Here is a 16,900-nt window from a genome sequence, read left to right on the forward strand (position 1 = left end):
GTAGGAGCTTTGCCGTTATACGAACTCAGTGGTCCCGAAAAGAATGGACATGGTCCGGGACAATGTATTGATTAGTATGTTTAATAATATTAAATTACACATATTTGCTGCCTCGCTTAAATGTCTCAGATTTGGGTATTATATCCCGGGTGTTTTGGTTATTGGAATTTTGCGGGTTTTGGTGGTCTTGTTATCCCCAAGGGTAGAAGGGTAGGTAGGTTTCTTATATATATAAGAAATGTCCACGTGTAGTGGGGGATTTCAAATTAATTTTAGTGCTATCAGGGCTTTTAATGCAATTTTACAAATTAATTACTTATTAACATTGAATTACAAGCGGCATCACTCAGAAATTCCTAAAAATGCAGATTGTTTGTTGAGGTGGGACGAAAAAAATATCACGCGTCTTGTTACCATAGACAAATTTATTACATTTATCTCAAGTATGAGTCTGGTGCAACCCTAGTTTTGCAAATAATCTCCCCAACTTAGCCAACTAAGAATAAAAATACTGTGCAATCGCTGACACACATCCGTTTCTTTTTAATGTGCATTTAAACAGTCAACCTACCACCCACCCCGAAAGCGCATTGACTTGAGATAATTGTCTAAATTGACTTAATTGACTTGACTCAAATTGAATTCATTCTTCTCGTCCTCATCTATTTATCTATCTACTACGCATCACACAAATTTACGTCATGCATCAATTATTTAATACCATACGTAGAATAAGCTGCATCAAAAATAAATTCTTCTCACTGCTTCTGGACCAGGAGTACATATTTATAAGACGACTGTTCCAATCGCCAGTTCACTCACCATACACATACATATTTCGCATACTCAAGTGTTACCAGTTACCAATATTTCCTTCTGAAATTATGAATTTCTTGTTTTTCATTTTCAAATACTTTGTACTCACGGGTGCCCTACTTGCTATGGTAAGATGTATTTTTTATATAATGATACCGTCAGACTTATAATTATCCTACCGGGGTTTGGTCTAGCCTATGCAAAAAAAATGTATGGGATCTGAATTGTAAATTTTTACCCAGAAATATTCTGCATAGATTCCACTCAGTTTTTGAATAAGATCAAAAACAGAATAAGATAATTGGATAAGATACTACTGGTAGAACTACCAGTAGTATCTTATCCACTTTCAACTTTGAAAAAACAAACTTTTTCGTAAAAATGGTGACCCTTGGCATTTTTGACATTAATCTGAAAAAGAACGACAACCACAACCTAAATTATGCAAACAGGTAAATTCTAGTCAGAATCAAGATGTTAAGCACCTTTAAGATAAGCCAGGTGAAAAAACGGTTGCATAATTATGAGACTTACTGTACGTTCAACATCGAAAAAATACATCCTTATTTTCTCACAGAAACCTTCCTATTCAGAAGCTTTAACTGGTGGGGTTGCTCGTCAAGATATTCAATATCAGCATACAACTCAACTCAACAAAATCACTACCATATTGGAGTTCTTGCAATCGAAAATGCCGCAATTACAGTCAAAATTGGATATATTGTTAAGTAGAAAGGCAACAGCGCAATTGCCACCTGCCATTACGACACAGCGTCCAAGCACAATTAAACCGACGGTGATAATCCCAGACAACAATGCAGAAAGACTTCTAGCTGAAAGTGGTCGAAATGGAACCTACAACGGAGAGGGGTTCGTTCACTGGAACAATGCGACTTTTCCAGCAAATCAGCCCAATAACTCGACACCTACAGTGCGACCACTCCGGTCATTTCGAGCAAACAATAATCAAACATATTCACCGATGACGACACAAACGTCGACAACTTGAACAATTTAAAGTTAAATTGGGAGAATTATTGTTCACAGACATTATGAATGTAGAATTAAGAAGAAAAAACTTTATTGTTTTTAAAATTGATGTCATGCTTTTCATTTCGATTGCGATCGTCATCAGGACGGAAAATATTGCTTTACAGATAAAGTTAAATTTATACATATTATCAACTAATATTAAACTTTTAACCAAAAAATCGACCCATTATGTAATTTATGTATGGATAACTTCACTCCTTAATTATCGGGAATATTTCCCATGTAACGCAATCAATTAAATTTTCCAACCTTTTTAGAACTCGAAAAAATGACTGTTCCAAAGCGTTTCCAAAACTGCATTTTTTTAAATTTCAGAATATTGTTAAAACACTCCAGAATTGTTAATTGTTCATAGAATTTTATGTGGGTGGTATGACAATTTTTGGCATCTATGTGGCTTTCATAAATATCTCATAAATCTCCCAAAATTTTGTTAACTCATTCCATACCAGGTGGATTTGTACAAAAAAAGCGTGAGTAACGTATATTTTTTGTTAAATGGAATTTTATATATCACAATAGTTGAAATGTTTTCAGGTTTATTATTTTAGCAATTAGATGAGACATTACTGAAATTGCTACCAGTGCCAAAGGTATTAAAGGTCAAAATCGTTATCACGGAGACGCCCTACTCTCTGTAGAGACCCGGCAACAATTTTGAAATCTTGGTCTCTAGACCCGGCTATATTTGGATCTAGACCGGCTATAATTAGAATAGGGCTATAAATACGGTATGTACGGTATGTTTATACATTATATATCTTGGCTAGTATGTCTAGCTGAATTTAAGTGAGGATTATGAACGTTTGGAAAAAGCTTAGCTAACTTTATGGTAATTTTATTATAAGCAGCTTCAGTTACTGGATAGGTAATTTCCAGTCTGACAATTTGTGAAATTGGCGTACCACAATTCGGGAACATGACATCAACCACTTTCACACAGTAGGGATCCATATCCGGCAAGCTGACCTGTTCCATGGTATACTCAAAGTGGCGAAGGTAAGGAAGACAAGTCCTTAAAGTTTCGTCTTTCTAAAAATTACCAAACTATTAGCAAGTTTTATAACTTACAAGGGAACCTCAAAAACTGTCCCACCTCGATTTCCTTTGGAATAGCCTTAATCGACAGATAATTTAGTGAAACTAAAACCTTTTCATAGAACATGCGGTGCAAAATCGCGTTTTCGTGAAATTTTTGCAAATTTTTTGCAATAAGAAAATTGTATTTTACATTAGTAAGACTTGTACATTTTGTTGCATTTAAAGGAACGAAGAATTCAAATATGCAAACATTTGCCATTTTTTGCAAATTGCGACAATCGGAAAAATTTCGCAAATTTGAATTCTTCTTTCCTTGAAATGCAACAAAATTTAGAAAATTTACTAATGCAAAATACAATTTTATTATTGCAAAAAATTTGCAAAAATTTCGCGAAAACGCGATTTTGCACCGAATGTTCTATGACAAAGTTTTAGTTTCACTAAAGTATCTGTCGATTAAGGCTATTCCGAAGGAAATCGAGATCGAACAGTAGTTGAGGTTCCCTTGTTAACAATATTTTGAGCTAATTTAATCTGCCCAAAATGTATGTACCTTAAAGAGGTCAATAATTTTGAATAAGTTCATTGTCATCTTAGACTTTTCCTGTATATGCTGCTCATATTTACAAAACTGATCCTGAAGATCCTGGTCGTTTCCTTGGTATACTGTAAGTATTATTATAAAAATTGCACTTATTTGTGCAGGCACAGTGGTTAAAAATATATGTACGAGGCGAAAATTCTCTAGCAATAATTTCTGCTGTACAGTAATTATGTAATCTCTTCTCTTCTCTATATTATAAGCTGGGAATGTTTGTCTGTAACGGAAGTGAACGTAATTTTCCGTGACGGAAGTGAAAGTGGAGAAAGTTTCACTTCCTTTGCCAACAGAAATTTACAGTTAATAATATGGATAATATGGAAAATATTTCCACAATAATTGAAAATAATTGAACAATCCTACTTAATTTTCACCACAATCAAATAAGCCCGTCTCCTGCCGGGAGACGGGCTACGGTTACCACGGTTAGCAGACGTGGGGGCCCCTGATGTGGCGGAGCCCTTAATTCTTGCCTATATGCTAACTGCGCCACTCAAAAAATAGGCAGTCCGACGGACCACAGGAATTCAACATGCAAGCTAATACTGAATTTCGCTTGTAATGCATAGCGTCGTCGGACAGGTGGCGCTAGAACACGTCCCACAAATCTCACTATGAAATAAATCCATTAGCATTACTCACCTGGAAACATATCTCGTATAATCAGCTCCTTCACTCGCGGTAGTTGTGGAAGCCTCAAATAAGTAACGTACTTGACTAACCACAACAGGTTTCTTTGAATCTATCCAAAAGTTGAAGCACAAACTCCCCACTAAACTTGAGATAGACTTTCTTGAGCCTTACGTTTAATTTCAGAACGGCTGTGTGATGCTCCTTCGTGGATTTATAAAAATTCATCGTGTCCTCCGGACTTCCAAGGGTTTCCAATTTGCATAAAGCTTTTTGGCTAGCATCGTCCGTAACCAGTTTGATTCCCTTCGTGAAGTGGTTAACTTTTCCATCATACGTGAGGGTTTTTAGATTAACTGCTTTTCTAAAAATGCTTGGAAGCAGGATGAGGAGCTTGGCTCGTGTATCTTTTCCGCTGTGCGAGACTCTAAAATTTAGCTCTTGAAGGAATGCCCAATTTACTAGCCCCTCAGTGGGGAATGAGTTGACGTCCAAGTCGTCTTCCATTGAAATATGGAGGTGTATGGTGAGGGATGTGACTTAATACATGGTGAAAAAAGGAATAGATTTGTTTTGGAGGAGTTTCCGTATGTCCTTCTAATCGTACAATGGAGGTTTTAGAGCGTATGCTCGCAGATTTGGACAAATCCATCACAAATTTAATTAGTTCCAAATTTGCAAATGGAACTATGTATCTGCCAATGCGCAGGTTCGGCGGAGACATTGGCATAAAAATATGAGAAAATGCTCCCCTAAGGCTGGCAAATCTTCTATATTATCAGCTGAAAATGTCTGTCTGCAACGGAAGTGAAAGTAATTTTCCGTGACGGAAGTGAAAGTAATTTTCCGTGACGGAAGTGAAAGTAATTTTCCGTGACGGAAGCGAAAGTAATTTTCCGTGACGGAAGTGAAAGTGGGGAAGTTTTCCCTTACCAACAGACATTTCCAGCGTATAATATAGATACAATAATTCGGTGGAATTATGAACAATCTGGTTTAATTTTCATGAAAATCAAATAAGCCCGTCGTCCAGCGGGAGACTGGCTTATCCGCTAGTCTACATTATAAGCTGTAAATGTTTGTCTGCAACGGAAGTGAAAGTAATTTTCCGTGACGGAAGTAAAACTAGAGAAAGTTTCACTTCCCTCGCCAACAGACATTTCTGGCTAATTATAAAAGTAAAAAAATGATTCGCTGGAATTATGAAGAATCCGATTTAATTTTCACGAAAAGCAAAATAATAAGCTCTCGCCCGGCGGGAGACGGGCTTATACACTAGTTTTTCATATTTTTAATTTGCTCCGCATTTTTCCCCTTTTGGATGTAACTATCTTCGCCAAACCGGCGCATTGGCAGATAGTTCCATGTGCAAATTTTATGCTAATTAGATTTGTTGTAGATTGTTTAACCCAAATCTTTGAGCATACGTTGGGAGATCTCCATTGTCAGTCGGCTAACGTGGGATCCGTGAGTTAGGAAAAAATTGGAAATATGACTCATAAAAGTTTGCACCGAGTCACGTGGCAATTTTCCTTTCCTACAATTAAACATTTTTGTGGAAATGGTAAAGTTTCGGTGCATGTATTGAGGATAAAGGTCAAAATATTGGGATAGCTCGGGTCCGCAGGATCGATCGGATAAATTGAATTTTATAACATCCAAATTTCGATAACGGTTAGAGGACCAATTCAGCCAGTCGGAATTTACTTGACGAGTTAATTTTACACACGAGAGGTTAAAATGGGCCCATATTTTTTCGATAATCTGTAATTGAAACAAAAAAATATACTTACACACCTAAATTGAATTTCCTCCACTCCGGTTCCAATTTGCCACTTGGTTGACCTTTCATGCATAACTAACAATAAGCACATATTTTGTTGACATGACCGTCAGTAAGACAGTTTAGGTAATAAATTGTCGTTTATTTGTGACAGATAATAACCATAATTATCATTTCCAAAAGTAATTGCATCTATGTACATACATGCATTTCGCAGGACCTAATGACGACCCTATAGAGATCCCGTACTATATAGTGGCGATGGAGAACTTTGATCTAAAAATGGTCAAAAAATGATTCTAGAAATCTTAAATTTTGGTATGATATCCTAAATATATCTAGTCATAGACATTCGCGAACAAAAAACACTGAAGTCCATTGTCCATCTCGTATTTAACATTTTTCATCACACCCGCCATTACTGCTTTTTCGGAAGACTTTGCAACTTAATGGGTAATTATATCCAACCTGAATCCAAATTTTCTTAAAGTTTCGACTGTTTCACAATGCTGGGAGTATGTCTTCTTGCAAATGGCCACATTTTTTTTATTGCGTGAAGATAAGGGTTGAATGTGAGGTTTTAATTTTTCAACTCCAAACTGTCATTTTTGTCAATTTTTTCGTTAACAGTTATTTCGTAGTGGATGGTCGCAAGGTCGGGCCAAGAAATTACAGTCTATATTTTTTGATACTTCTTGATGAAAGAAATCCGACGGTCTATCACACATTTCCGAAAATAAACTTGTTTGCTCATGCACCCATCTTGAACTTAGGGGTCCGAAATATGCCCAAATTGGCCGTAGTATTACCAGTATTTAATACTACTAATTAATTTAACTTAAGTTTTACTCTATATTAACTTATTGTTTAATTTATTTTTAATTTATTTTCAGGGTGTCCTCTTCGGATGGAGGGTGACTTGGAATCCCTGTCCCGACGCCCCGCTGCTCCACTGACCGCCGAGGACTTCGAGGAACCTCCAGAATTTGATGAAGATGGTGTACCCATTGACGCTTGGATGGACAACGCAACCGTGATTGCTCCCGTGAGATCTCCTCCCCTGCCCACTGTTGCTGGTTCATCCGTACCTCATGCCGCGGCCGTGACTCCAGTTATCATTCCTGTTGGTGTGGACGCTCCCATCATTGCTGAGATGGATGTAGATGGAGATGCATCGTCGTGGTCTTCGGATTCCTGGTCAACAGCCTCTTGGAACGATGTTCCATATGAGTGCACGCAATGTGGCGAGTACATTTCCTTATCTTTCTTCGGTAGTAGTTTCATATCACGCGACTTTGCATAATAGTAAACTTACGTTCATTCAATCTTGATTTGTATATTTTCAGCGTTCCAGTCCACTGAGTACGACGAGATGCGACTTCATGATGAAGCCTATCATCCTTTGACGTATTCCTGTATGCTTTGCAATAGGACCAGCGCCGATCGTGAGGAGATCTATGATCATATCGCATCTTATCATCGTGTTCGTTCTCACCAGCAAACATACATTTCTCCGTACTAGTTTTAGTTAGATTTAGTTACGATTTTGTACGGTTATGATTTGGTTACGCTTAAATGGATAGTCCACTGTTTTTGTTCAAATTATTGTACTTCTTGTGATATTACAATGCTAAACTCTTGTAGTAAAATTGAGAACATATTTATTTAACTTATTTCCTTTTTGCTTGTGTCCATCCTCAATTTATTTGCATAAATTTTAACTTGCACTTATTTTTTCTCATACTCTTCATCCTATTTTTTCATCATTTCATATATCACCAAATTTTGACTCATAAATTTGTTCTCATCAGCTCATCTTAACCTTCTAGTTACTTGCACCATTTCAGTTTCATTTAATTTGCACAATTTCTCTAACACTTATAAATTCTATAAAAAATGCAACCACTAGTGCACAAGCCCGTTTCCTCCAGGGGACAAATTGACATATACATCCACTAGTGTCTAAGCCCGTCCAACTTCGGTGGAATATTGACCATGCATTCACTAGTTGTATAAGCCCGTCCAACTTGGGGTCGCATATGTTCATACTGCTTATACAGAGGGTGATGCATCAGTTTCTTCTGTTGAGATTCTTTCAGAATTTTCTTCTTTTGTGTTTGTCGTGTCAACTGGTAGCAAACAAATTTTTACAATTGGTCTTTTTAGTTCTCCACTGGCTGTCTTAACTGTCACTGTACGAATCTGTTGATCCTCTCCAGGATGTAATTTAATTATCCGACCAAGACTCCATTTCAACGGCGGTGTATTATCATCTTTAATAATTACGAGAGATCCTAATTTAATTGAAGGGACCGGGACTAGCCATTTTTGACGAGCTTGCATTCTTGTAAGATATTCTGCGGACCAGCGTTTCCAAAATTGTTGTAGCATATTTTGTATTAATTGCCATCGGATCAATCTTGAAACTGGTACTTCACTTAAATCTGAATCTGGTACTGAGGTCAAGGCTTGTCCTATAAGAAAATGACCTGAGGTCAATGCTCGTAAATCTGTAGGGTCTGTTGATTCTGGTGTAAGCGGTCTTGAATTTAACACTGCTTCAATCTGACACGTAAGCGTGCTTAATTCTTCGAACGTTAACCTCTGCAGTCCCATAATTCTTTTTAAATGGAACTTAGTAGACTTGACTCCACTCTCCCATAGACCTCCAAAATGAGGAGCCGCTGGAGGATTAAAGTGCCAAGTAATTCCTTCCTCTGACAATGTATTGAATACCTTTTGATTATGTTCGTTTGATTTTGACAATTTGATGAACTCTTTCAGCTGTTTCTCAGCACCCACGAAATTTGTTCCATTGTCGCTGTAAATATCTGCAGGCTTTCCCCTCCTTGCCACAAACCTTCTTAATGCTGCTAAAAATGCCTGGGTAGTGGCATCACTAACTACTTCAAGATGAATGGCTCGGGTCGTGCAACATATAAATATACATAGATAGGCCTTTAAAGTAATTTTACTTCTTGGCGAGATTGGTCTGATTAGATATGGACCCGCGTAGTCTAAACCAGTATGTTTAAACGCTTTTGAGGGGTTTACTCTAAAGGCTGGCAGATTTGCCATAATCTGCTGTAAGGTTTCTGCCCTTAGCCTTGTACACATGATACACTTCCGAATTACTTTTCTAATAACATCTTTTCCACGAACAATCCAATATTTTTGTTGTAAAAAAGATAACAGCACTTGAGGTGCACCATGCAAGTTTGATAAATGAGCATTTTCAATGATGAGGTATGTTACCCTGTGATATTGTGGGAGAAGAATTGGATATTTTTGATCTGTAGGCATCTCAGCGTGTTTAAGCCTTCCGCCTACGCGAAGAATATGGTCCTTATCCAGAAATGGATTTAATGGTAACAGTCTGCTTTTTGTAGATAACTTCTCCTTATTTTGTAACTGCAGGATTTCTTGAGTGAATTCTTGCTGTTGCGCGATACTTATCCACTTTTTTAAAGCACCATCCAATTCAGTAGTCGATATTCCACATGATAATATTTTTTCACTCACTTGGCCTTGTTTAGTCTTCAGTGAGCATAAACAATTATTCTAGAATCGTAGTAACAAAGCTGTGATTCGTTGCAATTTGGTAATGGATGAATATCTAAGCAATAACTCATTTTGTACTTTGATAGCTGTCATCTGACACACAATATTTTCACGTTTTTCTTCCTTTGGATCGGATACCTGATGAAACTCTTCTGGAACTTCTGGTTTAGGAATGCTTTCCACTAGCCAGTTAGGTCCATTCCACCACAATTGATGATTTATCAGTTCTTTGACAGTAATTCCACGAGAGGCACAGTCTGCGGGATTTTCTACACCACGAACAAATCCCCAATATTCTGCTGGTAAATTTTCTTGAATTTTTGAGATGCGATTAGCTACAAATGTATGATACTTGTATGGCTCCGACCTTATCCAACGTAGCACTAACGTAGAATCTGTATAAGCTATCATGCTTTTGAAGTGAATTTTTAGTGCCTTTGCGATTTGTGGCATAAATTCTGACAGAAGTAGAGCTCCACAGAGTTCTAATCTCGGTAGGGATTGCTTCTGCAGGGGCGCAACTCTCGTCTTAGATGCTATTAAATACGACAATCCATATCCATGAGCATCATACGATACAAGATATACCACAGCCGAGTATGCCTCTTCAGAGGCGTCGCTAAATCCAATTAAATACGTGATATTTTGTTTTTTACTTGCATGGCCTGTTTGAGACCGCGGAATTTTGAGTAATTTCAAATCTTGCAATCCGATTTTGAACTGGTTCCATGTATTTTGGATCTTTTCGGGAACAATCTGGTCCCATTCAGTCCTCAATTTCCATGTAGATTTCATTAATATTTTTGCCTTGATGAAGACCGGCGCACACCAACCGATGGGATCAAAAAGCTTGGAGATTTCTGATAAAATAACTCGTTTCGTTAATGAAGTTGTTGTCGAATTATTACATATATCAGTTTTAAATCCAAATGAATCTTCAACTGGATTCCAGTAGATCCCAAGAGTTTTTATGGTGGCATCTTTGTCGAAAGTCGTGCTTTGCAGTTTGCAAATTTATTTATATTATTTTTTATTTTTACACAGGCCGTCGCTATTAATGGGTAGCAATCTTCATGTGTATCTTCTTGATTTTCTAGTCAACCCGAATTGGTGTAGAACAGACTCGATGTTCCATTACTTCCTGCGGACGAGTTATTTTCACTCATCCCCTGGGTGTGAAACACATGGCTTGTTCTCTCTGGTTGCTGTTCATTTTGTTGCTGATTTAAAGCCTGACGTTCAAACGGCCTCTCTCTACGATGATTCGTTGGATTCTGACGATCATTTCTTTGATTGTCCATAGAATTGTTTTGCAGTAAATAATTATGTGGCTGATTACACTTTTTGCATTTAAATGCACTGTCACATGCGTTGCCATGCTTTGGAACTAGGCACGTATAACAGAGTTTCTTATTTTTTACAATGGCCCAGCGCTCTTGTACTGATGCTACTTTAAATTTTTCACATGGATACATTTGGTGACTCTGCTTGCTACCTAATTGACACTTGGATTGTTTTGGCACATTCGTTTTGGTATGCAATACAGTGGTCTTTTTCTCATGGGTCGGCTTGTGCTGTAACGTATGGTCTTCTAATGCAGTCGCATGACGTTCTAAAAATTCACATATCTGAATATTTTGGAATATCCTTGTCCTTCACAGTATGTTCCCACAGGTCTCTGGCATTAGAATCCAACTTATTGATCATTTGATGCACGTAAACGATTTCCATGGTATTCTCAATAGAGAACCCTAATTGTTCTAGTGATCGAATACATCTATTTGTCCCATCAATAAGTGATTTGATGGATTTTGCAGAACCATTACTGCGAGACTGAGTAAAGTAGCGATCCAAAATTGCTGTCGTAATTTTTCTTCTATTTTGATACCGCTCATGTAACTGAATCCAGGCCAAGTCGTAGTTGGCTTCTGTTAGTGTCAAATCTGCTGTGAATCTAGCGGCTTCGCCTTTCAACAAAGACTTCAAATAGGTAAATTTTTGAACTTTGGACAAACTTGGATTCGTATGAATTGCAGCTTCAAACGTATCTTTGAACGTGGTCCAGTCCAAACACTCCCCGTGAAATTGTTGAATTTCAAATTTAGGAAGGCGCATAGCTTGTACAGGAGGCGCTCCACCTGTCGGAGTAGCAGTTGCAGTTCCCCCCACGGGCATAAGAGACGTTATAATGGCACGTAACCCACATTGTACTTTTCGCACTGCAGTTAACTGTTCATGATACTCAAGCAAATGATCATCGATATCAGCCGGAGCTAATTCCGACACAGCTAAAAAGTTATCATCCAGTTTCTCCGTGATTTCATCACAGTTTACCATATATTTATGCAACGTTGGTAAATCCAAAAACGGAGTTTTATTATGATAGTCTACTTCTTGCGCAATAAAGCATAACTTTGCCGCAATTCCATTCCTCTCCAACCTTAATTTCTCGGCCTTTGCCATTTTAGAAGAGTTACTGATTTGAAAAAATAGTGGAAAAATTTAAAAAAATGTGCTATCACTATTAACTTCAACTAACTATTCACATTAACTTCAATTCACAACAAAAAATTATTGCAACAATTATAGTTCAAATTTACCTAATTATCACTAATTTTCTCAAGTTCGAACTAATTTAATTTTTATCACACTAAAAAATTCATTGGATCAAATTAAAAATCGATGAATTAATTAATATTTTTCGGTTCACACCTACTTTATTCGCGAGACCATGTTGAGTTTCGTGAGAAACTGTGATAAGTGTTTTTTGTGTAATTTGTATTTGTGAGGATGGATTTTATGTGAATAATTAAACTGTGTACGAAAAGGTTAATATTTATAATAATGTAACGATTATTGCTTTATTTACACTTTTGGCATATTACATACACATATTTAATGCATGCAATAGTTATTATTATTTGGGGTAAATTGATATTTTTGTATTTATAATTAATTATGAGGCAAATTGATACGTGTATATTTATTTTCTCCGTTCCTTCTCATTTGAGGTAACGTGAGATTTAATGAAACGCGCTTGTGCATAACAGCGTTTGCTTTAGCACATAGATTTTTTGGACCTGTTTTGGTGGTGGACCGTTACCGTTTATATACGGAAGGTCGGACGCGAAAGCGCGCTGCTTACGTGACCTGAGTCGCAGTTATTTTGGTCATTCCGAGAATTGACCGTCGCATAAATAATATGCATAAATCTTTCTCTGTTTTTTATGAACAAAGTTGGATGTATTTACATTGTATGCGTTGGTGGGTGACACAAAGCGAGAGTATGAAACTGCTGCATAGCGAGTCGAGCAAGTTTCTCGTGCCATCCATCATACACACATATGCGTTACATACATAATATTTCCTTGCATTTTACCTACAATGCAAATTCTCAACTTCCTCACATCTTCAACTTTTACTTACCTGTTTACATGTTTTTAAACATATTAAACAACAATGACAGGTTTTTAATAGATGAACCATAATAAGGTGAGTTCACTATTAATCTAATTCGTTGGAGTTTTACATATTACTCACCTCATTTGGAAGGAGATCGAATGGATTTTCATTTTTTAGACCAATAAATTCCATACAGTGTTCATTTTGAAATGGGAAAGATTCCATTGTCACTTTAACGTATTTATGTATCCTTTAGAAAATGGAGACGTGTTTGTAGGACTTTCAAAAAAACGATCAATAATTTGCTAACTTGTCAATGAAATTTTACTTAACTACCATATGTTTACTGTAAGGAAAAAGGTTCCCAAGAAGAAATATTCTGCTTACGAAATGGAAGACACACAAATTATGTATGGCAGCATACACAAAGAAACCTGAGGAACCAACGGATAAAAATGCCACAAGTTAGAATATTTAAGTAGGTCAACCTTTTTCCTATTCATGACTTACACATGAATAGCTGACTGGCACAAGGATACGTATGTACAGATTGTATTGAATTCTAATGCACTGTACTAGCGTATAAGCCCGTCTGCCGATGGGCGAGAGTTAATTTAATACTCCAAATTCCACAAAGTATATTTTTTAGATGTTTATTAAAGGAAAGTCTTTGTCTCCAATGGAAGGAAAGCAACGAACATTAAAATGAACATTTAAAAATGGTCCTCAATTAATTTTAATTTGAATTTTCGCGCCATTCAAAACTTAACTTTCTCCACTTTAACTTCCGTAACGGAAAATTACTTTCACTTCCGTTGCAGCCAAACATTTCCACATTATAATATGGATAATAGTTTAGAGGAAACTTATACCCATGCGTACGATAGGTCGGGTTAATGTAGTTAGTTGAAGTTATAGTTCAAGTTAAGAGCATAACTTGACAGGTTTCTCATCTGCCTCGATTATTTTGCCAATAAAAACGGTCTTACAAAGGATACTTTTGAGGTGATAGTCGTATCCAGGGTACCCATTATGTTTTTTAGAATCTACTAGACCCCACATGAAGGGTTCACTCATAAATACATATTTCCGTGTAAAACCCATATTTGCCGCCATGGCGTGGCACCACATTGGGCAAATTTGAATGTTTTTATTTTTTAAATCGCCATAACTTTTGAAATCTTGGACGGATTTTCAAAATCTTTTGCCAAATGGTACAATAGAGTTTAATTAAGTTTTTTTGTATATATAATTAAATTCATAAAACACAATTTATGCATACATAGTCCGACCATAAGTTCCCGTGCATGCATTTCCGGTGATAAAGCCCAAAGTATTAGAGCTATCTGATAGAAATTTTTGTGGATGAACAAGGTATTAATCTTGTTTAGAAATCATAACTTCGTTTTCACAATTTCCTCCACGGGCTTGTACACAAGACATAAGTCGTGGCGAAAACTGCTCGATCGCGGCACGCACGGATTTCCTGGGAAAAGCGCCAGATCTTCAGTAAGTGCGACCTCAGCCCTTCCACACTTGGGTGAAATTTAGAGCATACTTGTACCTATAATTTTCACCACCAGTCATAATTTAGGGGATTAAGGTCTGCAGATACTGAGCACCGTTCTACGGATGAAAAAAAGTCATGAAAATTCGTCTGAAGCCAGTTTTGGACAATTTTGCACCTTGCGCATGAGCAGATTCTTGTTGAAAGGTCCAATGTCGATTTTCGGAGGGTCCAGGGTTCAGGTTATTAACGTTTGGCTTTAGGACACTCTGAAAATAATTCTTGGCTTCAACTTGTACCCTTTGCGGTAAAAAACAGAGATTTCATTTCTCCAGCCAACTTGCTCCCATGCACACCACGGTGATGACTTCGTATTGACTTCCGCATACTTAAACGGATGTCAGACTTCTGTACAACAAATATCTGGCCTTTTTTTCTATTAAATTTTTTGCCAACGGTGAAAAGTCTGAAATACTTTTTGCACGAAAATTGGCGCGTACCACGATCAACCTGTGGCCGTCAAGAGTTATGTCTTGTCTAATTGCCCGTGGACGAAATCTTGACAAAGAAGTTATGATTTCTAAACAATATTAATACCTTGTTAATCCATAAAAATTTCGAACAGATAGCTCTAATACTTTGGGATTTATTACCGGAAATGCATTCACGAGAACTTATGACTCAACTATGTATATATCAGATATATATAGTAGCAAAGGTCAGAATCGATATGTATATGTACTAGCCCCAGTTACAATAAACGATCAAGGGCAGATTTAAACCTTTTCTTCAGATTTATGGAAAAACAACAATGACAAAGGGACTCTATGTACATACATCTATAGCATTGGTTAGATTAGGCTGAGGGTATATAAAAAGGCAAGATTTTCCCATTTCAACAACAACCTTCTCGTCTTTCTCTGGGGATGTCTAACAAGGGAACATACCGAGGTGTCCAACGAGTTAAGGGTCAACACCTATACCAAAATGACCACAAAACACGACTTATTAAACAAACTGAAGGAATTTCCGTGTAAAATTCACTTTTCGTCACTTCAATTTCGAAGAAATTTTGAAAAATTTGAAAAAGTTTTTCAAAATTTTAAAAGGTTTTTCAAAATTTCAAAAAGTTTTTCAAAATTTTAAAAAGTCTTCAAAACTTCTTCAAAATTGAAGTGACGAAAAGTGAATTTTACACGGAAATTTCTTCAGTTTGTTCAATAAGTCGTGTATTGTGGTCATTTTGGTATAGGTGTTGACCCTTAACTCGTTGGACACCTCGGTATGTTCCCTTGTTAGACATCCCCAGAGAAAGACAAAAAGATTGTTGTTGAAATGGGAAAATCTTGCCTTTTTATATACCCTCAGCCTAATCTAACCAATGCTATAGATGTACATACAGTCCCTTTGTCATTGTTGTTTTTCCATAAATCTGGAGAAAAGGTTTAAATCTGCCCTTGATCCTTTCTTGTAACTGGGGCTAGTACATATCGATTTTACACCTTAGCTACTATGCCTACATATACCTGATATATGTATATGTGGTTGAAAGTTTCACTTTCAACCTTGAATCAGTCTAATGCTCATTTTTTTATTCGGCAAATGATTATTTACCAAAATTCTGCAACACTAAAAACCATCACAAGGGGTTCAACTTTCGATTTTCATGAAGTTTTCAGAATACTGAAATTTTCAAATTTCTACAAAATTTCAGAATTTTTTTTAAACATGGGGGTTCGTCGAAAAAATCGTAATTAACCCGAAATCTAACAAACTTATCTGTATTCTAGTACAGTTGTAACGCATATAATTGTACTAGCGAATAAGCCCGTCTCCCGCCGGGCGAGAGCTCAGCTGATTTTCATGAAAATTGAGTGGGATTTTGTGTATAATTATGAAGAATTATTTTTTTTATTATACCTCTTATTAACTGGACATGTATATTGGAAAGAAAAGTGAAAGTAACTGTTCCGCGCGATGGAAGCAAAAGTGACATCCACTCAATTTTACCTCACTGTAAAGTACAGGGTCCATGATAACCAATATAACTATTATTAGACAACCACTCACGATAATCCTAAAGAAACATCGTCAGACAACCACTATCAGACAACAAATCACAGATGAGTTGTGTCACGTCACAGCACAATATCCTCAGTGCCAACGTGACACAATTCTTCGACCCTGGGCTGTGCGCACAGCCCAGCACAGCACAGCACAATAGCCTCAGTGCCAACGTGACACAATTCTTCGACCCTGTGCTGTGCGCACAGCCCAGCACAGCACAGCTCAATAGCCTCAGTGCCGACGTGACACAACTCTTCGACCCTGTGCTGTGCGCACAGCCCAGCACAGCACAGCACAGCTCAATAGCCTCAGTGCCGACGTGACACAACTCTTCGACCCTGTGCTGTGCGCACAGCCCAGCACAGCACAGCACAGCTCAATAGCCTCAGTGCCGACGTGACACAACTCTTCGACCCTGTGCTGTGCGCACAGTCCAGCA

General features: G+C 37.3%; 2 protein-coding genes across 4 annotated transcripts; one reads left to right on the top strand and one right to left on the bottom strand.

Annotated features, from left to right (window-relative positions):
• The first annotated feature begins 754 nt into the window (after positions 1 to 754).
• Positions 755 to 7,597, top strand: LOC110859574. 3 transcript variants are annotated; one of them, XM_035859561.1, is made up of 6 exons: positions 755 to 944; positions 1,394 to 2,600; positions 2,721 to 2,868; positions 3,508 to 3,578; positions 6,818 to 7,195; positions 7,271 to 7,597. In XM_035859561.1, the coding sequence occupies exons 3-6, from the start codon at positions 2,846 to 2,848 to the stop codon at positions 7,444 to 7,446; spliced, it is 648 nt and encodes a 215-aa protein (XP_035715454.1). In that variant the 5' UTR covers positions 755 to 944; positions 1,394 to 2,600; positions 2,721 to 2,845; the 3' UTR covers positions 7,447 to 7,597. The 3 variants fall into 3 exon arrangements, 2 of the variants coding, with proteins under 2 accessions (XP_035715454.1, XP_035715455.1); XM_035859562.1 differs by having other exon boundaries at positions 756 to 944; positions 6,818 to 7,172; XR_004837073.1 differs by lacking the exon at positions 3,508 to 3,578 and having other exon boundaries at positions 757 to 944.
• Positions 7,598 to 7,976: 379 nt separating this feature from the next.
• On the bottom strand, positions 7,977 to 10,280 carry LOC110859463. Its single transcript, XM_022108420.2, has 2 exons — positions 9,564 to 10,280; positions 7,977 to 9,461 (listed from the first exon to the last, which is right to left on the bottom strand). Exons 1-2 carry the CDS (start codon positions 10,278 to 10,280, stop codon positions 7,977 to 7,979), a joined length of 2,202 nt encoding a protein of 733 aa, XP_021964112.2.
• Between the last annotated feature and the right edge of the window lie 6,620 nt (positions 10,281 to 16,900).

This window comes from Folsomia candida, unplaced genomic scaffold (genome assembly GCF_002217175.1).
Source record: "Folsomia candida strain VU population unplaced genomic scaffold, ASM221717v1 Fcan01_Sc026, whole genome shotgun sequence".
Taxonomy (NCBI): domain Eukaryota; kingdom Metazoa; phylum Arthropoda; class Collembola; order Entomobryomorpha; family Isotomidae; genus Folsomia; species Folsomia candida.

Excerpts from the sequence above, each read along its gene's own strand:
- LOC110859463 (XM_022108420.2), bottom strand. The coding sequence starts at position 10,280 with ATGAAATCTACATGGAAATTGAGGACTGAATGGGACCAGATTGTTCCC. Across the intron at positions 9,462-9,563 it reads GTCAGATGACAGCTATCAAA|ACTAAACAAGGCCAAGTGAG; the intron begins GTACAAAATGAG and ends TGCTCACTGAAG.
- LOC110859574 (XM_035859561.1), top strand. The coding sequence starts at position 2,846 with ATGGTATACTCAAAGTGGCGAAG. Across the intron at positions 2,869-3,507 it reads GTATACTCAAAGTGGCGAAG|ACTTTTCCTGTATATGCTGC; the intron begins GTAAGGAAGACA and ends TTGTCATCTTAG. Across the intron at positions 7,196-7,270 it reads CATTTCCTTATCTTTCTTCG|CGTTCCAGTCCACTGAGTAC; the intron begins GTAGTAGTTTCA and ends GTATATTTTCAG.